The following is a 12,645-nucleotide window of genomic DNA, read 5'->3' as shown; positions in this document are numbered from 1 at the left end:
TCTGTCGAGTGATTGAGAAAGTTGATTGTGTCAGATAAGATAGAATCAGTTCAATAATATTATTTTACTTAGCCACCCATTAAATCAATGGTTCCGACCCTCCAAAATGCCTGCATTGATTAAATTAATTTTGGACAGCTTCTGTTTGGATAGTCAAACTTAGGGCTGCAACTCGAGCCGGGTTTTACCCGACCCGCATCGACCCGACTCGAAAATAGCCTGGGTTGGGTTCAGGTTTCATGGGTTTCGGGTCGAGCCGGGTTGAGCATTCAAAAGCCCGCATGAATCTCGGGTCGAGCCGGGTTTGAAAGGGCCCGACCCGACCCGACCCGAGTTACATAAGTTATAGTATGTACATTTTTTTCTATTGTTAGTTAAAAGTTAAAAGTGAAAACCCACGCACCCACTGTTATTGTATGTGAGTGTAATTTCTGCTTCTATGAGTTGAGTTGATTCAAGTGTTTGATTCAGCATTGTTTGATTGTAATTACAACATTGTTTGATTACAGCATTGTTTGATTCAAGTGTAATGTGAGTGTAATTACATCATTGTTTGATTCAAGTGTACTGTGAGTGTAATTTCTACTTCTATGAGTTGAGTTGCCTTGCAAAACAAGAATTTTCCTTAAAAAATTGCGTCAACGTGAAAAAACTCGACCCGACCCGAGATTTATCATGGGTAGGGCCGGGTTTGGGAATTGTGGGTTTTCCGAAAAAAAACCCGACCCGACCCGACCCGAGATATTTCTCGGGTAGGGTTGGGTTCTCCAAAACCCGACCCGCCCGACCCGAGTTGCAGCCTTGACTCAAACTCAAACCAATAACGTAAGCTAAAACGCTATTTCAAAAAAAAAAATTCCATGGTGAATGAATTTTCCAACTTTTGGTAAACTAATTTCCATTGGGTTTTTTCTAAAAAAAAAAATTTGTTATTGTTTTCAAGGAAAACTGCTAACCTACTATACCTAGTATCTTTTAATGGAATATTTTTTCTATGAAAAATATTAATTTCCTCAAATCCAAATTGTGTTCTTAATGATTGATGCACTTGTATTTTAATGAAAAATATGTCTGGACAAAAGTATAAGTAAGGGTTACCTGCCCAATGATCCAAACAATTTATTAACATAGGCCTTCTATGGATACATCATGAAGCAAATTTGATCCCCATTGGATAATTCTGATGCACAAGCTTTCATTATGAATACAGAAGGATTTTTAATTATTATTTCGCCGTTCATTCTAGTGGCTACAAATTGAAGAACTAGAATCAATGAATCATCCCATAGTGGATTTTTCTCCTCGTGGCCTATATTTATATGTATAGTCAGTGATCTTCCAAAATTTGAAACCATTAAAATCACCTTCTTCCTGTCTCTTAGAGCTTTGAGTTGAAAGATAAAGGAACCTTGGCCAAAGCTAGGTGCTATTGAACACGTGATTTAGAACAAGAATTATAATATGATACGATGTATTTACTTTACACAAAAGCCATTCAATTAGAAAACTATCAACCTCCACATGGCCCTTTTTTATTCTGTTTCCCTTTTCTATATAAGGAAAAGAAATGGTTACATTCATGCACTTGGTTGTTTTGGGGGAAAAAATAATCTCTAACCAATAATGTGGGAGAGAACTTTTGGGGAGAATGACTATGCAATTTGAATTTGATTTGGATGGGTGTGGTCCATTGGCACTTATTATACATGTGGCAGGTGATTAGGTCTGGTCCTTGATCCAGTTGCCCCCCGCATGAGTCTAGTTTGGTCACACCATAATGAATAAGTTTATGGCTTAATTTGAACACAATCTAGAACTAGTGATGGCCTATCAAATCAACAACTGGGATCAGTCTATAAACTCTAATTGCAACTTGTTCTAATCAGACTTAGAGACTCACACATGAAAATACTCCATTAGAATATTTATTTTATAGACTTCTACCTTCGATATTTAGAAACACAATGATATAAAACTCCATGGTTTAAAAAGGGAGATGATATTTTCACCCCTCTGCAGTACGCATTCGCCCCCATCCTTTTAACGTGATTTGACGTCAAAAAACATTAAAGTTGCCTCATGTTCACGTTATAAGGGGGCGAATGAGTATTGTAGAGGGGTGAAAATATCATCTCCCTTTAAAAAAGGCTACTGAATTTGGCACTATCATGTTTTGATAAATGCACTAGATCATCTTGTCTTTTTATTATTTAAACAGCTGTCAAAGGTTATTAAATATTAATTACTGTTCTCCCAGAAAGCTCTTAGAAGCCAAGAAAGAACAAGCTGAGTTTGTGCAATAATTAAAACATGGTATTACAAATATCAATAGCCTTAAAAAATTATAAGTAAAACCTTTTTCAGAGAACCGCAAGTTTTTCCCTCCAACAAGCAATAATTACAAATGGGCTTAATGGGAGTACAATGCACTCACTAATCACTATCTTATCCCTTGGTCCATAAATTCCATACGCGGTCCCACTAGTAATTGGCTCATTAATTACATATGGGCCTAATGGGAGTAAAATTGCACTCACTATATGCAAGATCGATCTGCTGCCTGAATCAAAAGGACAGCTTAGGCAAGTCATAATGATGCAAGGTTACTCCCCCACAAACTGGATGGTGGCCGAGGCCACAGACCAAGTTTGGTAAGTAGTTTAATGAAGACATCTCAAGATAGGGTCTTTGTAAATATATAGGTTAGTTGATTCTAGGACGAAACGAACTTCATGACCAAAGAGTCGAGGGCTACCTTCTCCCATACAAAGTGATAGCCAAAACTTGGTACGAGCATGAAAGACTAAATTAATGGTCATGTGAAGAGCACTCGTGTTGTCACAAAAGAGTGTAAATGACTTATGAGTGAGGGAGGCTGATATCTTGAAGGATTAAAGAAAGCCATGTTGGCTCAGCCACGGTAGAGTCCATAGCACGATGCTCGGCTTTCGCATTAGATCGAGTGGCGGTAGATTGCTTTTTGGCACTCCAATATGTACAATTGGAGTCAAGAAAAGCACAAAAACCGGTTGTGGATCTCCTAGTAATGGGGCACCAGCTCAATCAACATTAGAGATGCATAGTACCCAGAACATATCGTAAGATTCATTTGATTATTTGAAAGTGGGCAACTGTTGAATTGTGCATATGTTGGCATACATGCACTATTAACTGCAAATGATAAGTCTGATCTAGTCATGGTGAGATATTGGAGTGCATCATCAATACTGTGGTATTGAGTAATGTTTGAATGAGGTTCATGAGTTCCTTTCGTACTTCGGGATTTGGCTTCCATAGGTGTAGAGATATTCTTATATGATTTCATCATAGCGCGGTCCGGAAGATCAGTTGCAAATTTAGATTGGGATAAAAAAAAAGACATCGAATGTGTGATGAACTTCAATGCCGAGAAAATAATGAAGTGCTCCCAAATATGTCATTGAGAAAGAGCTTCCCACAGTCAAGTAAAGATGGAATATTTCCAACCAAAATTATATCAACCGCATATAGATGGAGAATGTACTACCTTCACCGTGTCGATATACAATAAGAGAGGAATCTGCTACACTGCAACAATACCCATAGTCAAGGAGAAAAGCACTAAATCGGTTGAACCATGCCTGTGGATCTTGTTTGAGGCCATATAAAGCCCGTTTTGTTGGGTTTTTCGCCAAAGAAAACCCACTTTAATTACGAAGCAAATAAATATGTGAATTAAAGAAACCAAACTAACAAGAGAGCAATCACACAAAAGAACACAAAGATTTACATGGAAAACCCTCCAACAAAGAGGGAAAAATCACGGGGTGAAACCGACGAAATATCTACTAATCAAATAAGTAATACAACGTCTTTCTCTCAAGTTTTCACCCGAAACTTGAGTCAATACAAGAAACAAGAGAGATAAAAGGTTACCTCGTTGCAAACAACAAAACCCACTTTCTCACCAAAAATTACCCACTTCGATCTTCAAGTTGAAGAAATCCAAATCCTCGCAAAGTCTCCATGGAATGAGAGGATTCGACGGTGCGGTGAAAATCTCCAAGAAGAAACGCTCCAAAAAGAGCCCTAGATTTTGGTCCCAAGCCAAAACCCTAACCACACAAAGAAACCCTTGTTCTTCTCTCTCTTCTTCTCTCTCTCTCTCTCTCTCTCTCTCTCTCTCTCTCTCTCTCTCTCTCTCTCTCTCTCTCTCTCTCTCTCTTTCTTCTAATGTTTTTAGAAAACGTCACACACACACACCACTCGCTGCCTTTTCTTAATCGAAAATTCACCCACGATTCTAGTTTCCCTTTTTTTTTTTTTTTTTAAAGTAGGAAACTCTACTTTCCTATTAAGAATATGAAACGGTGTGAATGTGGGGCCTACATGGGCTGGAACCCACAACAATCTCCCCTTCCAGGCCCATGAAGAGGAGACACCAACCTTGACTCTCACTTGGAGTCCATGCCAGCTATGCCTAAGCATAGCTCAAGCTTTCCTTTGAGAACATATCAAACAAATTCTTGTCAGTACGAATATTCTTCAACTGCACCAACCGCGTTTCGATCACATCACGGATCCATCGGTTCCTGAAAATCAATTCCACTACTGCCCAATATTCTTTGCCTTTATGAGATTGTATCTCTTGAAACCTCTTTGGCTCCCCCTCACTAGTAACCAATATATAATCTGAGGTAGGATATCTCGTTGACGGCCAATGCTCTCTAGTAGATCTTCTAACTTGAGATTCCACTATCTTTGTCTGTGGGGGCTGCTCCCCCTGCTCATGTTCTATCACAGTATCATGACTACCTGCATCTGACCCATGATCACTACCATCTTCTTGTACTTCTCTCCCATGTGTAACATGCTCTAATGGAGAATGAATAGATGTAAGATCAATAATGCCATCAACAACACTCATAGATTTTTCAACACTCTCAAAATCTGCAAAATCCTTCTCACTCATGTGAGCAAGCCTCTTATGCCATAAGCTAGGAGAACTGTCTCTGGTAAAATTTACCACATCCTTGCACACCTTTGCATAAGTCTTGTATAATGTGCAACAAATCTTCCCCTTTGCAACAACGAGTGAACCTTTGGTGAGCTTCCAAGCTCCCTTACCAAAGTAGCTTTCATAACCTTCCTTATCCATGGCTATCCCAGAAATCAGATTTACGCGCATATCAGGAACATGTCGCACATCCCTCAAAGTTAACGTGCATCTAACATTGGTTTCTATGCACACATCACCAATTCCAACAATCTTTGAGAGACTAGTGTTGCCCATCTTCACCATACCAAAGTCCCCTGCTTTATATGAAGTGAAGAACTCCCTATTGGGAGTAGCGTGGTAAGAAGAACCGGTATCAACAACCCACTCTATACCCTGACCTGCAACATGTAAACACTCTTCTTCTCCAAAAGAGAGTGTTATCACATCTTCATTAGACACGATAGCTGTAGTGTCTTTATCATCATCATTTTTCTGAGTTTTACCTTCTTTTTGCTCTCTTTTGTAAACCCAACAATTCTTCCTTATGTGACCCTCTTTGCCACAATGGAAGCATTTTTTCTTCTCTTAAATTCGACATTTATCTGGATTTGTCATGATTTTATGACCCTCTGCTTTTACTTCTATCCCTGTTCTCTGTGATAAGAGCCTGTGCATGGTCTGTACCCATTAATTTCTTTTTAGTCTCTTCATTTAGCAAGCTACTAGTAACTTGGCTCATGGTAAGTACACCATCTGGAGCAGAGTTACTAAGTGAAACCGCTAAACTTTCCCAACTATCAGGTAACGAGCTCAAAAGTAACAATGCCTGCAATTCATCATCTAGCACCATCTTCATTGAAGACAACTGGTTCACTATACTCTGAACTTCATTCAGATGCTCTGCAATCGAACCACCTTCTTTGAACTTCAAGTTTACAAGCTTTCTAATTAAGAAAGCTTTGTTCCCAGCAGTCTTTCTCTCATAAAGACCCTCCAACTTTGTCCAAAGCGAACGTACAGATGTTTCATTAGACACATGATGGAACACATTGTCATCCAACCATTGCCTAATATGTTCAATAGCCTTTCTATTTAATTTTTGCCAATCTTTATAAGACATGCCAGTCGGCTTGGCCTTATCACCTTCAATGGGTTCATACAAATCCTTACAATAAAGAATATCCTCCATCTTTGGTTTCCAAATCATCCAATTTGATCTAGCCAACTTGATCATGGTTCCTGAAGAACTCTCCATCTCAATCCACACAAACAACTTTGCTTCCAAACAACCACAGCTCTGATACCACTTGTTGGGTTTTTCGCCGAAGAAAACCCACTTTAATTACGAAGCAAATAAATATGTGGATTAAAGAAACCAAACCAACAAGAGAGCAATCACACAAAAGAACACAAAGATTTACGTGGAAAACCCTCCAACGAAGAGGAAAAACCACGGGGCGAAACCGACGAAATATCCACTAATCAAATAAGTAATACAACGTCTTTCTCTCAAGTTTTCACTCGAAACTTGAGCCAATACAAGAAACAAGAGAGATAAAAGGTTACCTCGTTGCGAACAACAAAACCCACTTTCTCACAAAAAATTACCCACTTCGATCTTCAAGTCGAAGAAATCCAAATCCTCGCGAAGTCTCCGTGAAACGAGAGGATTCGACGGTGCGATGAAAATCTCCAAGAAGAAACGCCCCAAAAAGTGCCCTAGATTTTTGTCCCAAGCCAAAACTCTAACCACACAAAGAAACCCTTGTTCTTCTCTTTCTTCTCTCTCCCTTTTTTTTAAAATTTTTTTTTTTTTTTTCCTTCTAATGGTTTTAGAAAACGTCACACATACACACCACTCGTTGCCTTTTCCTAATCAGAAATTCACCCACGATTCTAATTTCCCTTTTTTTTTATTATTTTAAGTAGGAAACTCTACTTTCCTATTAAAAATAGGAAACGGTGTGAATGTGGGGCCTACATGGGCTCGAACCCACAACACGTTTAAGTTTGCATACATAGTGGGGTCAAGCATGATCAATAAAACCTTGAGGTTGATCCATAAGTAAACAGGCTCATGCAGGTACCCTGTAAGAAGGCATTTTTGGCACAAATGGGTCAGCCTTTGACCATAACAACTATGAGAACCACACAAATACTCCCATGTTTAATAACAAAGCTAAAGGTTTCAATATATCCAATCATTGTTGATTTTAGCCCTTGGAAACAAACCGAGCTTTGAGACGGTCACACCCACCATAAGCCCTTAACTTGGTCTTGAATACCCATCGACGACCAACTATATTCATTTGCGGGCTGGGTGGCACAAGCTCCCATATTTGATTATCTGTAAGTGCAACAATTTCCTCCATCATTGCAGCTCGCCATCCTTGGTCTTTGAGAGTAGATTTTGTAGTTTTGGGTTAAACAGAGTAATTACTATATGTTTTGACTCAATCAAGTTAAGAGGAGATGGAGGTGAAGTTGGCTCAATATGAATATCAGGAATGATGGATGTTGAGTTTGGCGGGACAAGTGGTACTGATATATGCTTGCTTTGGGGTGAGTCAGGTTCACTCTTCACAGGCCAAACTAGATCATTTGTCTCCAAAGTGGAGGTGATTCATTTATCTCCAAAGGGGGTGTCTCCAAGGGCCTAGCTAGATCACCTTGGTCATCCTCATCACAAGGTGTTACCCAGTCATTGAAGATGGACAACTCTCCTTCAACATGTTTTGCATTAGAGGACTTAGCAGACATAGCATATCGAAACAAAATTTCATTAAACACCAAATGTATTGAAATATAGACTCAACCGGCCGAGGAATGAAGACATCGATACCCCTTGTGAAGAAGGCAATGTTCTTGGCTCAAATTTGTAAGTAGTGTAATTCCGAAGATATAGGAAGCACCTTGAACCAAATACTTTCAAGATTGAGTAATCAGGTTGTTTATGAAATAAGATGTTATATATAGGGATACTTCATGTTCAATGTAGGGGATAATAGTCTATTTATCAAGAATAATGCCGTAGAAAATGCCTCGACCCAAAGCTGTATAGGAATTGTGGCCCGATACAACATAGCCAATCCAAGTTCAACAATATGTCAAGGGCTACACTATTTTTTTCGGGTGTGCCAGGGCAAGGGCAAGGGCAAGGGCAAGAAGATTGATAAAACTATCCCACATTCAACAAAGTGATTAAGGAACTCCTTATCAGAGAACTTTCTTCCAACATCTGATTGAAATTTTTTGAGTTTTTGGCTAGTTGTCTTTCAATCATCTTCTGAAAAGTTACTAAGCATCTGAAAAATTAGATTTTTGTTTTAAATTATAGAACCGGATATAATGAGAATAGTCATCTACGAATAAAGCATAATTTCGAAAATTTTAAATTGATCTAACCGGAGCTTGTCCACAAAGATCATAATGCACCTCTTTTTGTAAAGGTTCAATAGAGAGTTTATTAATTAGAGGCAAAGAAGGGAAGTTTTAACATTCTTACTGATTTGATAACCAGTACATAAATCAGATTTTCTAGTAACAGAAATAAATCTATTATTCTTAAGAAAATTTAGCACTCTCTTGATGATCCAATCTCATGTGTCATACCTCTTCAACTACAGTATGAAAATGCTTTGAAAAATGTGCCTCTACTTTTATGCCATCTAGTGCGTACAATCCACCTCGCCTGCTCCTTTGATGTCAATATCTATCTTGTCCTCTGATCCTTTATCTTGAAACCAGATTCATCAAATTCAAAGTAGCAAGGATAGTCAGTGGTATGTTGAGACACGGAAATCAGGTTTTTCTTAGTATTTGGAGTAAGTAAAATATCTCGCAAGGGAATTGTAGTATTATTATCACTAACTATCTTTTTCCTAACCAATATTAGAAATATACATCTAATTTCCATGACCTGCCATGATAGAATCTAAGCCTTTATATAAGATCAAGTTAGTAAGATTACCTGGATTCTCAATCATATGGGAAGTTGCTCAAGTATTACGAAACTATTCATCGTATTGCGAGTCATAAATCTGAATTGCAGCTAAGGCTTTCAAGAAAATTTCTGATTGGAAGCTATTATCCTAGCGGTTCCAACAATCTAGAGCTTCATGGCCATTTTCCCTCTAAATCTGACATTTCATAGGACTGCCTCGACTTTGAAATCGATCATCTTGTTGGGTATTGGGCCTTTTAAATCGGTCACCTTGATTAGGTCGGGCATGATTTTGATTTTCACAATGACGTGGATTTCCAGTTTGGGGAAATCCCTTGCCTTTCGATATGAATGATTGGTATATTCTCCTGTTAATATTATCGTTTCCTCTGTAGGAAGATAATTGGCCACAAAAGGCTATGTAATGGTTCAATGTTACATCTCTCTCTCTCTCTCTACACACACACACACAGAGAGAGAGAGAGAGAGAGAGAGAGAGAGATTTGTCTCTTGTGTGATACACCCATAACTTCAATGTTGCTACTTAATTACTATGACATGTTGATCAAGCTCATTGTTTACAATTGCAAAGTTAAGGTAGTTGTTTACGATTGTAAAATTAAGATTTATCATGGATTTCAAAGAGCTTAGTTGATGTTACATCAAATAGACATGTTTCACGAGTGCTGAATGACTGATGCGGCACGACGAGAAGCCAAGGATTCCACTTGTGATTTGCCACGTGGACCCTGATGCCTGATGAAAAGCCTGTATTCATTGAAAGTCATTGGTCGGTAGAGTGTGGGTTGATCCGGCGTCACAAGCTCCGGGATGGGTCCGATTGGTATATCACTCTTGGGGTTGTAAAAGCAAGCCAAGGAGAGGCGTTCTTGGATCGAATTAACTATCACGCGATGCTCGATGCTTTTGTATTCCATGTTGCTCAGCACCTGATATCAACCGAACAACCGCCATAAGTTAATTCATTAATCACCCATTTTTGGTTCACAAGATATAAAAATATTTATCATTTGATTTAATGAATACTCAATGTGTGTCTCCCACTAACAACAATTAAACTAGTTTTTATTGAAGCTATTTCATTTTTTATTTTGGTTCCTTGAACATGTCATATAAGTTTAGAAAAGAATGTTAATCTGGCTACATGAATTAGAAAACAACAAGAGATTATCTACTTCTTATGTAAATATTTTTTTATTTGATATTTGAAAGAGATAGGCAAAGGAATAAGATAATATTATCATGTTATTTCTAGAGAAAGCAAAGGAGACTTGTTCTAAATAAGAAGGTAGATCTAAAAACCCTGTGCAGCCATGTTGCCCCCTTTTTTGGAATTGAAGCATATGTAAAGGGGGAAAACCAGTCTAGTTGGAATAAAATATCCCTAGACAAGTGATTGGAGGTACAGTAACGTTGAAGAAACCTCCAAACTTGTAATAAATGATAGAAACATAAAAGGCCAAGATCTCCTTACTTGCAAAGGAATTGTGTAGGCTAAAAGAGCAGCAGGGACAAAGCTCTTGATAAATTGTATTTCTCTTTGATCAGTTGGCTACCATGACATGAAAAGAAGGTGAAGTATTTGTACATGTCTCTTAGCGGTTGATAGCTGATAGAAAGCGACCTCAAGTAGTCTAAAAGGGGCATGTTCTGTAGCATGTTCCCAACACCTTTGGTAGAATTATTGGATAAGATTGTTTTCATCATGAGAGAGAAAGAGAGAGAGAGAGAGAGACTATCTCATGTGTATCATGAAAGTATTCGTACCATTTCTTATGGTCAAATGTATTAGGAAATATTGGGCAACCAAGCATCATTTGTTATGCTCAAATGTATTATATATAAAATCTCTCTAGCTAGATAATCTGGAGAGAGAGAGAGAGAGAGAGAGAGAGAGAGAGAGAGAGAGAGAGAGAGAGAGACCTGAATCTGATCTCCAATGTTGACGATGAAGGCATCGGGAGAGGGTTGAACGGTTACCCAAGCATCATCTTTGCGAACTTGGAGGCCGTCGACATAATCATCCGGCAGGAGAATGGTGAGGCCACCGGGGTCGGAGTGCGAGGAGAGACCAAGAGTAAGATCGGGCTGCGGGCACTTGGGGTAGAAATTTACCCTCAAGCAAGCCCCTATATCTTCCCCTCCAAATGCATTCTGTAGGTACCCCTCCTCTAATCCAAGACCTTTGGATAACATCTTCATTATATTCCCACCTAGCTTTACCAATTGCTGGCCATACTCTTCAATAACATCCCTGCATGTATTCAACCAATCATATATACCACAGAATTTAAGACCCTTAAAATGAAGGATAAACATAAGAATCAATAGAAACCCAATAACTGAATTGCTTTTATTTTGGGGATTGGAAGAAGTAAATTCACCAGTGTAAGTATTAATCCAACCCCGCCTCAAGATGCTAATTAATTAATTTTACAATCATTAATTCTCATGATTTAATTTTCGTATATATAGATTAACGAAATTCTTTCATGTAGTGTTCAAAAACAATATGTAAAATCCCATGTTAGAAAGGGGGAGAAAGTTCCTAGGCTATATATGTGAACTCTCCTTCTCCCTATGTAGATGCTTTTTCACCATCCTCGCGGGGTGAGTCGGGCACGGTTAGTGCTGCTGGAAAACAAATCCAGGGCAAGTCGAGACCCAAAACCGATCAATATTTACACAGTGGGGTCGGGACATGACACAATATAACCTAGCAAAGTGAATTTCTAGCTCATGGAGAATTTTATATATATATATATATATATATATATATATATATATATATATATATATATACAAGAAATTTAGAAATAGGTAGACGAATCGACCTGCAAGAAGCAGGAATGGCAGGCCATTTGTGGTGGCTCTTGAGGGATAGGGGGAGCAAGTGAAGGAAATAGTAGTCTCCCCAATCAAGAATGGCTCCCTTCTCCACTCCAAGCCTGCTTCCATACCCTTCATAAGTCTTTGGTGAGTTAGCATAGACTTGCCTCTGCTCAATAGGGAGGTGAAAAAACTCCTTCCACACCTCCCTCGTCTTTCGAATTAGCTCTGGGCTCACCCCATGGTTGATCACTTGGAAGAATCCCCACTCCCTACAAGCACCCGACATCTGACGTACAGTCTCATTACCATCAAGACCCCCAAGATCGATAATTGGGATGTTAAAACCGCTTAATAATCCAACCGTCGGTCGATCGATGAGGGGCTTAACGTAGCGGTTTGGTATCGCAGTGATGCCGCTATCAGACAAGGACTGAACTCGGATAATCGGTTCAGGCCACTCTTGTAGGCTATCCATTTCGAGTGTTTAGCTTCCAAGAAATACCCCAACAAAAAAGGTAAATATGTTGGGTACGACGATAGCATATCTTTTTATCTCAATATATATAATAGAGGGAGAGAGTACAAAAAATAAAATGTTTGAGTGAGTTACGGGTTTCTGAGGTAGTGGAGGAGTCTTCTCTTTACTGCTGTGAAATGGACGTAAAGGGAGAACGTGTTTATTTTTTTAAAGGTTGAGTGAGTTTTGTTTGGTTTTGGAGGGTCGGTCAGGAATTTTTTTTAGCAGGTTTTTTTTGTGGAATTTTTCTTGGGTTGCCCACATCATTCCCAGCAAAAACTATTCTTGGATTTCCATCACGTTGAGGAAGTAAGAAGGGGTTCTTTGCCACGTCTCTCTCTCTCTCACCTGATT

General features: G+C 38.8%; 1 protein-coding gene across 2 annotated transcripts; it reads right to left on the bottom strand.

Moving 5' to 3' along the window:
• Nucleotides 1-9,429: 9,429 nt before the first annotated feature.
• On the bottom strand, nucleotides 9,430-12,308 carry LOC143885467 (jasmonate-induced oxygenase 2-like). 2 transcript variants are annotated; one of them, XM_077389669.1, is made up of 3 exons: nucleotides 11,777-12,308; nucleotides 10,866-11,196; nucleotides 9,430-9,871 (listed from the first exon to the last, which is right to left on the bottom strand). In XM_077389669.1, exons 1-3 carry the CDS (start codon nucleotides 12,247-12,249, stop codon nucleotides 9,599-9,601), a joined length of 1,077 nt encoding a protein of 358 aa, XP_077245784.1. In that variant the 5' UTR covers nucleotides 12,250-12,308; the 3' UTR covers nucleotides 9,430-9,598. The 2 variants fall into 2 exon arrangements, with proteins under 2 accessions (XP_077245784.1, XP_077245792.1); XM_077389677.1 differs by having other exon boundaries at nucleotides 11,939-12,308.
• Nucleotides 12,309-12,645: the final 337 nt, after the last annotated feature.

Source organism: Tasmannia lanceolata, unplaced genomic scaffold (assembly GCF_043159265.1).
Source record: "Tasmannia lanceolata isolate RefF3 unplaced genomic scaffold, GAP_Taslan_0.1 ptg000002l, whole genome shotgun sequence".
Taxonomy (NCBI): domain Eukaryota; kingdom Viridiplantae; phylum Streptophyta; class Magnoliopsida; order Canellales; family Winteraceae; genus Tasmannia; species Tasmannia lanceolata.
Note: the sequence above shows the minus strand (reverse complement) of the source record. Positions and strands in the feature narration are given on the sequence as shown.

Coding starts and splice junctions, on each gene's coding strand:
- LOC143885467 (XM_077389669.1), bottom strand. CDS start 12,249: ATGGATAGCCTACAAGAGTGGCCTGAACCGATTATCCGAGTTCAGTCC. Junction 11,197..11,776: donor GCCATTCCTGCTTCTTGCAG/GTCGATTCGTCT, acceptor GAATACATGCAG/GGATGTTATTGAAGAGTATG. Junction 9,872..10,865: donor ACATTGGAGATCAGATTCAG/GTCTCTCTCTCT, acceptor GGTTGATATCAG/GTGCTGAGCAACATGGAATA.